Here is a 12,701-nt window from a genome sequence, read left to right as displayed (position 1 = left end):
ATTCAAAACTTGCCCGCCAGTTGCAGTCATGGGGGGCTTCCTCTAGGCTGTGCCCTCCCCCGCCCCCTTCTGGAAAAGTGAATGACTCCACCAGAAAGAACATCAGCTGTAAGTCACCATCTGTAACTGCAGTGTATCTACCACTATATATCACCATATGGCGGTAATACCAGTGCTGGTCTTTGTATAAAGATTTATTTTCAATAACAGTGCCATCATATCCTAAGGTTCCCCTATTCTCACTGCCTCCGTAGTTATAATCATGGTTCCCCGGTTAGGGACCACAGGCAGACACTTGCCTCTGTGCAAGAACAATATATGGGCCCTTTTCAGCCCAAGAGCTCCTAAAAATGCAAAATTGCACCTTCTTTGGAGGTAGAAATGAGCCCCCTTATCTCTGGGGCCCATGTGCGGCTGTGCAGGTTGTACTAATGATATGTCGGCCTGTTAGGGGCCCACTCACATATTTCGCCCACCCTGAGCTGAACCCCTAGCTAAAACCTCTGCCCGTGGGTCTCTAGTTACACAACTGGTGAGTGTCAAAGACCCACTGAGAAAGTATACCATAGAAACATGGTGTTGCGTAGCATCCATGGGGCAGACATAATAAACATAGCTAAATGCATCTTTTCCAGTGATGGCTGAAATAGGATCTTGTTAAGTGCAAAGAGACACGATATAATGAATCATATCAGTATAAAACATAGGAGTACCTCGGTATCACCTCGAGACAGACTTGGAGATAGAGCGCGGAAGGCTTCATTGCTATTCACATCAATACGTCTGCTTCCGAATGCAGCTTCAGCTCTAGGGACGCTGGATGGAGAAGCACGATCACTGGTATTGCTCAGGCTACTGTTACTCATCCTCAAAGGACTGCAATAGAAGTTTCAGGGAAAGAGGGAAAGAATATGCCCCGGATGTCTCTGCCGGCAGCTAAAAAGCAAAACTCTGCTGCCAGCGACACCAATGAGTACAAAAGTTACCAGGAGACAAGGCTGCATAGCAACCTGTATACACATAGGGCAGGGCTGTGCTGGCTGGGGTGAGGACAGGAGTGCACAATGAAGCACATGCCATCATAGAATGTGGGAGGAAGAAAGCCAGAAAAAAGCTACAGCTTTAATGCAAATCAGCAGATTAAATGATGTACCATGTACGTAAATAATTTATGTGATTTACATTCAGTCAAATAGAGAAATGTTTTTTTTTCACTTTTTTTTCTTCCGGACTGAAACTAATGTACAATGTTGTAGATAGGATGTACATTGTATAATGCCTTGAAAAAGTATTCATATCCCATAAACGTTTCCACATTTTTTCACGTTACACCCACAAACGTAAATGTATTTGGGGATTTACATGATGTACCAACACAAAATACAAAATGATACAGGGTTTTCTAAATATGTTCGAAAAATATAAATCTGAAAATTGTGATATGCATTTGTATGATAAATATGAATACTTTTCTAGGCACTGTGCCTACTGACTTCCATTATATATTGTAAATATCTACTCAGAAAGCTATACTTTTCCAATCTTAGGGTCCCATCACACACAGCGATCTTGCTAGCGAGATCGCTGATTTTGTGACACATCAGTGATCTCGCCAGCCCAGCGAGATTGCTGTGTGTGATGGGGATCAGCGACCGCCCCCCCCTGCCGGTTATAGCTGATCGTGCTCGAGCGGCCTGGGCCGTTTTTCGATCACAGGTCTCCAGCTGCCCAGCGATCAGCGACGCTGGACGCTGGTTTCTAATGTAAACATTGGGTATCCAGGAGTCGCGGCACCTAGATACCCGTTGTTTACCTTGGAAACCGGTGTACACGCTGGTTTCCAAGGTAAACGTCTGTTATCCAGGAGTCGCGGCTCCTGGATACCCGACGTTTACATTAGAAACCAGCATCCGGCGTCGCTGGTCCTGATCGCTGGGGCTGTCTATATTACAGCTCACAAGCGATCATCCTAGCGATGTCCCAGCGATCCCATCATGTGTAACGGGGTCTTTACCTACAGGCTTGGACTGACCCACAGGAGAACAGGAGAATCCTCCGGTGGGCCCCTGTGGAAGAGTGGCAACCACCCTCTTATATGAGCAGTACTTGGCAATATATACTTGAATTACTATTTACAGACAAAGGCAGAATCTTATTCTTTTAATAATCTTCCCAGTTCATTGTTATATAAATTTGTGATTCAGGATAATGTCACATTTGCATGCAGCTGAAAAGTGGGGTCCTGGAGTTGGTTACTGATGGGCCCTTGGCACTCGAGCCAACATTACTAACCTATGTTTGTGTAGTCAGCTTTGAAATTTATGTACTTCGTTTTCCGGGAAGGGGTTAAAGCATCATCTTTATCCCCTTCCTTCCATGGCCACTTTTCGTTTTTGCACTTTTCTTCCTCTCCTTCTTTCAATAGCCATAACTTTTTTTTATTTTTTCAGCCATATAGCTGTATAATGGCTTTTTTTTTTTGCAGGATGAGAAATGCAATGCTGCCATGTTTATTTGTGTTTTGTTTTTTATGGCATACATTCTATTGTAAAAGTTATTATGAATTATGATTCTCCAAGTCAGTACAATTACAGCAATGGTGAACTTGTATAGATTTTTTTTATTTAAGTGGTGAAAAAAAGTTCTGAAAATGTGTGGAAAAAAAAGAAAATTGGAGGGGTGGGGGAATTGTTTCGTCATATTCCGAGATCCGTAACATTTTTCCCTTTTCAATTGAGCTGAGAGAGGGTTTTCCTTTTTGTTTTACAAGGTGACGTTTTTATTGACACCATTTTTTGTCATTTACGAGCTTATAATCTGTTTTTATTGCTTTTTAGGATAAAAAACAAATAAAAAACAAATCTGAACTGAGAAAAGTAAGTTAATGTGTATGCACAATGTAAGTGCATATTAACACATGACCATTAACCAGAGAAAACAAAAAGCAAAAAACACAAATATCCTGAACTAAAAGTAAAAAATATACTGCAAATAATGCATAAAGGTAATAATAATAATAATAAAGGGTATTTAGTAAACATAATTTTGATCAAAATAATGTACAAGCCATCCCGCCACGTCACGGCAACCCTTGTGGGACAGTCCTACATTATTGTACATTATTTTGATCAAAATTATGTTTACTAAATACCCTTTATTATTATTATTACCTTTATGCATTATTTGCAGTATATTTTTTACTTTTAGTTCAGGATATTTGTGTTTTTTGCTTTTTGTTTTCTCTGGTTAATGGTCATGTGTTAATATGCACTTACATTGTGCATACACATTAACTTACTTTTCTCAGTTCAGATTTGTTTTTTATTCATTTCATTGTGCATTCAGTGCATATAGGGGTGTGACCGCCCTCTTTCTGAGCTGGGAAAGCCATCCAGTCTGGCCTAAGCTGTTACAAGTGGTTCAGCCGCTCGACCCTTATTCACATTCATGCTACTTGGCAAGTGAAAAGGTTTTAAATACTAGAGTAGGGACTGTCCCACAAGGGTTGCCGTGACGTGGCGGGATGGCTTGTACATTATTTTGATCAAAATTATGTTTACTAAATACCCTTTATTATTATTATTATTATTATTACCTTTATGCATTATTTGCAGTATATTTTTTACTTTTAGTTCAGGATATTTGTGTTTTTTGCTTTTTGTTTTCTTTGCTTTTTAGGATGCAGTTGTGACTTAAAAAACCACATTTCTCATGTTTTCACTTTTTTTCTCATTTCAGTGTTTGTCGATTGGATTCATTAATTTTATAATTTGATAGATCAAACTGATAACATATGTTTCTTTTTTATTTTCTTAATTTTCAAAGGGAGGTGATTTTAACTTTTATATTATTTTCCTTTTTTAAAACTTTTATTTTTATACTGTAGTCTCCTTAGAGGACTTGAACCTTATATTGTCCAATCACTTATACTATATACTGTTGTACCTTAGTATTACAGCATATAGTGTAGATCTCGATCTCTTTCGAAGCTTAGTATGTAGATGTGCTCAAGAGGAAGTCAAAGATGGCAATGATGGGGACCTTCAGCAGCTGCAATAGTAACCCCTTGGCACCACATGATCATGTCACCGGGCATCGATGGGAGCCGGTAAGGGTAGCAGTGGTAAGTGTCCCATTTCAGTCATGCTCATTTCCTATACGCCATCACCTGTCCTATCTAAATGCCGACATGCAGCACAGCAAAAATCCTTGATAAAGGCCATTTGGGCTGAAACGTTGGATATTATTTCTGTTTCATACAGGCTGGTTTAATTAAATTCAAGTTTGAAAGAATTTTTCTTCTTTATATGTCGAAGATTTTTTTCTACCTTGATGTAGCAGCTACAGAGAGCAAACTTTCATCACGCAACCTTTGTTGTGCAGTGTAGCCTCAACATAAGTTTAATAGGTGGCACAGGAACCAATTTTAGCTTACTACTCCTGGTATAAAATCTTTCCACAGCAAAAAATGCCTGAAGAATGATCTGCTCATTTTTATTCTCAAAACTTGTCATCTTTGGGAATCTGAAGCGGCTAAAAGTCGCTCAAAAGCCTGAACATATAAAGAGTAAGGCTAAGTTCACACGTAGCGGAACTCCCACGTAAGTTACAGAGAGAATTCCGGAATTCCATTCCGTGGGAATATCGCATTTTAAATTCCCGCTATTTTCCCACGCAAAAAATAGCGATTTGCAAGCGTAATTAGCTTGCAGAATGCTAGCGTTTCCCAAGCAATCTGTAGCATCGCTTGGAGAACTGATTGACAGATTGGTCACACTCCTCAAACATAGTGTTTGACTAGTGTGCCTATGCAGCATCAGTAGTAAAAAGATCTAATGTTAAAAATAATAAAAAAATAAAAAATCGGGTTATATTCACCTTCCGATGTCCCGCGCAGGGTCCCCAGGCCTCCGCGATGCTCCGGCAGGTCCCGTTCCCAGTGATGCATTGCGGTAATGACCTTTGATGACGTCGCGGTCTCGCAAGACCGCTACAGTATTGCGAGACAGCGACGTCAGCAAAGGTCATTGGCGCAATGCATTACTGGGAACGGGACCTGCCGCGTGTATCGCTGAAGCCTGGGGATGCTGCGCGGGACATCGGAAGGTGAATATAACCCAATTTTTTTTATTTTAATTCTATTTTTTACAGGGATATGGTACCCAGAGACCGTGGGTACCATCCGCAAATGTTCTGCTTGCTTTTCGCATGGTGGGCACAGCCACATGCGAAAAGTAAGCAGAACAATGCATTCCTATGTGGACGGAATTGCCGTGATTCCACAAAATAATGAGCATGCTGTGTATTTTTCCGCGATGCGATTCCGGGGCGGGAAAATATGCAGCATTAGCACAGCATTGCGGAATCCCTTAGGATTGCATGCGATGCTGTTTTTTTGCATTTGCATTTGGCCCCCATAATATTCCCCCAACCTAGAGGGGGAATCGCGTCGGGCTCCATTGTCATCAATGGCTGATAAGTATTATTTTTTCTTGCACATTATATTTGGCAGACCGCTATACCACATGATGAATCATGATTGAGGTAATTTCGTTAGCCTCATGAGATGGAGTTTTACTAAGAATTGATTGTGCTGCAAGGAGGATCGCATATTGCATGCCATTTCTGTGAGCATTTTTTTGCTAGTTACCACTTGTTGAGGTGGATATAACCTCCTGTTACACAGGGTTATTATACCCCCGTCTCTCTTTTTTGCTTTATGTGATATAGTGTTATTGTACACCCCTGTCTCTCTGCAACAGATGTTGCATGTGGATAATATTTTGTCTGTCATCTAATGTGCAGCGTGTTTTGAATCATCCCACAGGTTTGTCCAGATTTTTGGATGTCTTCTATAGGTGCTACTCATTTTATATATCTATTAGACTTTTTTCTGTAGACGTTTTTAAATCCTCCTAAGGGGGTATTTACCCATTGGTCTGCTGATTTCAGCGTGTCAGTATTTTTTGACTGCGAGATAAGTGTCATGAAGCTGCATTTTTTTATACCCTTGCTTGACTCCGAGATAAGATTTCATTGTTGGGGGTATTTATACTACGAGATAAGTTTACAGCACTATAGCACTTTTTTATGTAATTATTGTTTTTCGGTATTATAGGTGTGAGTGTGTGTCTTTTTTGTGTCCCTTTTTGCATACGTAGGGTGGTCTAGGGCGTTATTAGGGACGTCAACGTTGAGCAGCGGCGCCATGTCGTCAACAACTAGGGTGCCAACCTCCGCAGTCAGGAAGGGCTGGATTAGAGTGTATTAGGGCCTTATAGGTTTTTGCCCTTCTGATTTACATATATCTATATTCTCAATACGTATGATGTATTTTGGTTTTTGTGATTCCTGACCCCCTGGTATCTAGTGATTTCACATCTGTGTGTCTTTTTTAATCATTGAACTAAAAGGTGAATTTTAGGTGTTTTTCTTTTTTGTGCTCTCTGTTTTTTTTGATCCTTGAACCCCAGATTATTCTTTCTTTAAGGTTTATCTGCCAGCCAGTGCCCCCATATTGCTGCCAGCCAGTGCCCCCCATAATACTGCCAGGCAGAGTGCAACAAAAAAAATTCACTCAGTGTTTGAAGCTTATTTATTAATAAGACCATATATGTTTCCATATAAATTTCAAATGTGCCATTTAAAGCTTGGTTTATGGTTTTTTTTTTTTCCTTTTTCTTTTCAGGTTTTTGGCCACAGGAGAGAGCTACACATCACTGCACCTCCAATTTTCGGTTGGTAAAACCACCATCTCTAAAATTGTGAGGTGCACATGTACCGTCATCTGGCAGAAGTTGCAGCCCATTGTGATGCCTTCCCCAACCGAGGAGAAATGGCTGCAGGTCTCAGCAGGCTTTCAGTCTGTGGCCAATTTTCCCAACTGCATAGGTGCTGTCAATGGCAAATATGTGAGAGTGCTGAAGCCACCACGATCAGGATCCCGCTTCTTTAGTTATAAGAAGTATTTTTCTGTGGTCCTAATGGTGGTGGCTGATGCACATTACAAATTTGTTGCCATTGATATTGGTGCCTATGGCAGTACTGGGGATTCTCGGGTGTTGCGAACATCACAGATTGAACTGCAAATTCTTCGAGATGGCGGAACGCTCCCAGCCCCAAGACCTTTGCCGGGTTCCACACATCCAGTTCCCTTTGTGATGGTATCGGATGAGGCACTTTCCTTAAAGACCAACCTGCTGCGCCCATACCCATGAAGGGGACTGGATGACCGACGGAGGATTTTTAATTACCGGCTGAGTCGTGCACGCAGATATGTGGAATGCACCTTCGGGATCATGTGTAGTCAGTGGAGGATCTTTCACACTGCCATCCAGTTAGATATGGAGACCGTTGACACTGTAATTAAGGCATGCTGTGTTCTCCACAACTACGCTCGTGAATACAGCACAGAGGTAGATGAGGAGTCACAGCTGTCTGAATTAATTACAGTTGAGAACTTGGGTCAAGGAAGGCAATCCAACTCCAGTGTGTGTGTGCAAGAAACCTTCACTGACTACTTCATGAGTCCTGAAGGTGCCGTGCACTGGCAATACTCCTGTGCCGGTGTTGAGCAGCCTGAACAGCAGAAAAAATCTGATGCTTAACCCCAAGCGATCAAGTCCCGTTTTTCTTGAACAATTCTTGAAACAAAAAAAGTTTATTAAAAATTTACTTTAATTTAAATCTAAAATCTTGTCTCCATGTGTTTCTGACTGACACGTGTTATGATCCCATTACCCACAGTACCGAAACTGTAATTAAGCATATACTCCTTTTTTAAAACAAAATAAAAAAGACAGACACAGTTTTCCAAAACAATTTTTTTTATAAACATTATATATGTAATAAACATATGTAACAAAAGTCTTAGCTAGACTTCATAGTCCAACATTCGGACAAACATTGTCCAACAATAACCATTAACAACCTGTCAACAGGACAGGGGAGGGGGGGTTGGGACGGCTGGGCTGGTTGATGGTGACAGAACACATCAAAACTGGTTGTACTTCGGCTCGTACCCATACCCCGGGAACAGGTCTTGAGAGGACAAACTCTGATTCTGGGACATGTGTTGTCCAGTTGTGGGAGGGGCTGGTATTCTTCAGCAGCGTCGGGCCTGTATGCTGCCGCCTGCCCAAAACGCTGCGATGCAGCTGCTAGCGGTGGTGGAGGAGCACTTGGGGGATTAAATATATTAAGAATCCCCGTCATTATAGCGGATGATGGGGAATAGGGGATGGGACGTCAACAGCCATTAAAAGAACATTGACTGCTGACATAAACATATTCTGCCTGTCCCGTGGCATGGATCTTAGGCGGCCGGCTAAAAATGAGTCGAATTTATCAAGCTCATCCTGCTGCGACGAATTGTTGAGCAGATTGAGGGTTCGACTAGTGAAGGTTTCAATCACACTAGTCGAAGTCTCAATATTTTTTTCCCTTCTTGGGTGCCACCCTTCTCAATGTCACTGGACCAGCAGAAACAGCCCCCATCCCAGTGGGCCTTGACACGCCACCAGCAGAGCTTGACGCAGCGTCGGAGGCAGGAGCAGCAACACTAGACACCGACGCCTCCTCCACCACAGATGACGAACTGGAATCCACACAGAAGGATGCCGTAGCAGCTGACAGGTCGGATGACGCAGCGTATGAAGGCATGGCCTCCGCAGGATCTGGTGAGCAGCACATCAGAAAGTCCTCGACCTCCTCTCCAAGACCCTGCTCCGGGCTGTTGCCTTCATGGGCCAGTGGCGTTTGGGCCCTTACATTGCCGTCAGTTATGTAGAAGGAATAAAAAAGCCATGTTAATAAGACTATTTTAAAAATTGTACCAAAAAAATATATATAATTTAACTCCGCAAATTTCTGCTTGTTAAAATAAACTGCAGCTGATCGGTGTACGGCGCCCTCCTTTTTGATGGCGAGCTCCCACTTGGTGTCTTCATGGCCTTAATAAACCTATCTGTCACCAATCGCCACCTCTTCTTTACATAGTCCACTGAAATGAAACAATAAAAAAAACAGGATTTAAAAAATCTATATTTCCAAAAAGTACACAAATTCAAATTAATAAATACTTGCTAATCTGTTTTTGTCCCGCTTTATGTAACTGAGGCCACTGGGGATACAGCTTGGTTACAATGGCCGGCCAGACCTCGCGTTTAGATCCCTTGTAATCATCGCTGGCGCAGTCCCAAACGGCCGGATGTTTCTCAATCTACAATGTTCAAAATTTCAAGTCAATAAATTTATTTAAAAAAATTGTGGATTCAAAAATCTAAATATTCTATGTATATATACATTTGCACACATAACATACATATATATCCACACTGAAACACACACGCAAAACCAATGTAGATATGCATGAAGCTATGTACACATGTGCACGCACACACAACCCCCCCCCAACACGGCTCTTTCACCATAACCTCTGGTGAGAATTGTGATGACATTTTTGACACATACCGGAGAAACTGATAAACACATAAGCAACACATAACTGACGGACAAGACCCACAAAGCAATGATTTTTTTGTTTTTTTATATTTCTGTCCCCAATTTTGACATTTCACATGGGTTACATGAGAAATTGGACACCAAAAGTTGTTGATCAATTGTCCTGAGTACGCAGATACCCCATATGTGGGAGTAAACCAAGGTTTGGTCGCACGGCAGAGCTTGATTGGGAAGGAGCACGTTTTCAAGGCAGAATTTGCTGGAATTGAGATCAGACGTCATGTCGCGTTTGCAGCGCCACTGATGTGCCTGAACACTGGAAACCCCCCAATTCTAACTCCAAACCTAACCACAACACACCCCTAAACCTAATCCCAACCCTAACCCTAATCCAAACCCAAACCCTAACGCTAATCCCAACCATAACCCTAATCCCAACCCTAATCCAAACCCTAACCCTAATAACCCTAATCCCAACCCTAATCCTAATCCTAACCATAACCCTAATCCAAACCCTAATCCCAACCATAACCCTAATCCCAAACCTAGCCCTAACCATTATCCTAATTTGAAATTGTCCAAAAAAAATTAAAACATTTACTTTATTTTGTCATAATTAATGGTGTGACACAAGGGTTTTATTTGTTAAACCTTTTTTTTGGGGGGGTTAACAAAAGGGGTTGGCAAAAAAAATTGCGTGGGCTCCAGTGCAAATTTCTTCACCAGAGTGAGAAAGCCAACAGCCGGGGGCCAATATTTGTAGCCTTGGAAGGGTGTAATACCCATGGCCCCTTCCCAGGCTATGAATATCATCTCGCAGCTGTCTGCATAGCATTTACTGGCTATTAACCCCTTCACAACCTTTGACGCCACGTAGGCGTCATGAAAAGTCGTGACAATACGATCCATGACCCCTATGTGGCGTCGTGAATTGATTGCCCCCCTGCGGGTCGGGTGACCGGGGTCACTGAAAGGTCACCCGACCCGCACACAAAGGACCCTTCAGAGTTAACACCTGAGGGTGTGGCTTAGCCCCCACGTGCCTACGATCGCTCTGATTGGCTGTTAAAAGTGAAACTGCCAATCAGAGCGATTGTAATATTTCACCAATGAAAATTGGTGAAATATTACAAGCTAGCCATGGCCGATGCTGAAATAGCATCGGACATGGCTGGACACCGAGACCCGACCCCCCCCACACCGACTGACAGCACCGATCGGCTGCCGCCACCGTCTGACGGCACCGATCGGCAGCCGCCATCATAATCTGCCCCCTGCCTTCCCTCCGCCCCCCCAGCCCTCCGATCACCCCCTCAGCCCTCCGATCACCCCCTCTCACCCTCCTTTGTGCCTCCGATCTCCCGCTATCCGTCCCGGTGTCCTGCCGTCCAGCGTCATGGGCGCCGCCATCTTGGAAGATGGCGGGCGCATGCGCAGTGCGCCGAATCAAATCTGCAACGCTGCAGATTCATTCATTTATTTTGATCACTATAATAAACTTTCATAGTGATCAAAATAAAAAAAAAGTAAATCACCGCCCCCTTATCACCCCCTTAGGTAGGGACAAATAATAAAAAAAGCAAAATATTTTTTTTTTATTTTTCCATTAGGGCTAGGGTTAGGGCTAGGGTTAGGGTTAGGGCTAGGGTTAGGGTTAGGGCTAGGGTTAGGGCTAGGGTTGGAATTAGGGTTAGGGTTAGAAATAGGGTTAGGGTTGGACTAAGGGTTAGGGTTAGGGTTGGACTAAGGGTTAGGGTTGGACTAAGGGTTGGAATTAGGGTTAGGGTTGTAATTGGGATTAGGGTTAGGGTTGGGTTAGGATTACGGTTAGGCTTGTGGTTAGGGTTAGAGTTGGGATTTCGTTAGGGGTGTGTTGGGATTAGGGTTGAGGTTAGGGTTGGGATTAGGGTTAGGGGTGTGTTGGGGTTAGGGTTGGAGATAGAATTGAGGGGTTTCCACTGTTTAGGCACATCACGGGGTCTCCAAACGCGACATGGAGCCACCATTTATTCCAGCCAATTTTGCGTTCAAAAAGTCAAACGGTGCTCCCTCCATTTCGAGCCCCGACATGTGCCCAAACAGTGGTGTACCCCCACTTATGGGGTATCAGGTTACTCAGGAAAAATTGCACAACAACTTTGGGGGTCTAATTTCTCCTGTTACCCTTGGGAAAATAAAAACATGGGGGCTAAAATAATTATTTTTGTGGAAAAAAAATGATTTTTAATTTTCACGGTTCTGCGTTATAAACTTCTGTGAAGCCCTTGTGGGTTCCAAGTTCTCACCACACATCTAGATAAGTTCCTTGTGGGGTCTAGTTTCCAAAATGGGGTCACTTGTGGGGGGTTTGCACTGTTTAGGTACATCAGGGGCTCTGCAAACGTAACATGACGCCCACAGACCATTCCATCAAGTCTTCATTTCAAAGCGTCACTACTTCCCTTCCGAGCCCCAACGTGTCCCTGAACAGTGCTCCCCCCCCACATATGGGGTACCAGCGTACTCAGGACACACTGGACAACAACTTTTGGGGTCCAATTTATCCTGTTACCCTTGTGAAAATAAAAAATAGTGGGCTAAAAATAATTTTTTGAGGAAAAAAATAATAATTTTTTATTTTCACAGCTCTGCATTATAAACTTCTGTGACGCACTTGGGGGTTCAAAGTGCTCACCTCACATCTAGATTAGTTCCTTGGGTGATCTAGTTTCCAAAATGGGGTCATTTGTGGGGGGTTTGCACTGTTTAGGTACATCAGGGGCTCTGCAAACGTAACATGATGCCCACAGACCATTCCATCAAGTCTTCATTTCAAAGCGTCACTACTTGCCTTCCAAGCCCCAACGTGTGCCCAAACAGTGGTCCCCCCCACTTATGGGGTACCAGCGTACTCAGGACACACTGGACAACAACTTTTGGGGTCCAAAATATCCTGTTACCCTTGTGAAAATAAAAAATAGTGGACTAAAAATCATTTTTTGAGGAAAAAAAAATATGTTTTATTTTCACGGCTCTGCGTTATAAACTTCTGTGAAGCACTTGGGGGTTTAAAGTGCTCACCTCACATCTAGATTAGTTCCTTGGGTGATCTAGTTTCCAAAATGGGGTCATTTGTGGGGGGTTTCCACTGTTTAGGTACATCAGGGGCTCTGCAAACGTAACATGACGCCCACAGACCATTCCATCAAGTCTTCATTTCAAAGCGTCACTACTTCCCTTCCGAGCCCCAACGTGTGCCC

The 12,701-nt window shown here is 42.9% G+C and overlaps 1 protein-coding gene across 1 annotated transcript in view; it reads right to left on the bottom strand.

Annotated features, from left to right (window-relative positions):
• Positions 1-947, bottom strand: part of CCDC170 (coiled-coil domain containing 170) — a 371,660-nt gene extending 370,713 nt beyond the window's left edge. The window contains exon 1 of the mRNA XM_073557682.1: positions 714-947. Coding sequence (XP_073413783.1) covers positions 714-866 — 153 coding nt within the window. The 5' untranslated portion in view covers positions 867-947. The remainder of the gene's footprint in view (positions 1-713) is intronic.
• Between the last annotated feature and the right edge of the window lie 11,754 nt (positions 948-12,701).

This window comes from Dendrobates tinctorius, unplaced genomic scaffold, assembly GCF_039654945.1.
Source record: "Dendrobates tinctorius isolate UK_male_01 unplaced genomic scaffold, ASM3965494v1 ptg000250l, whole genome shotgun sequence".
In the NCBI taxonomy this organism is placed as follows: Eukaryota; Metazoa; Chordata; class Amphibia; order Anura; family Dendrobatidae; genus Dendrobates; species Dendrobates tinctorius.
This window is presented reverse-complemented; position numbering and strand designations above follow the sequence as displayed.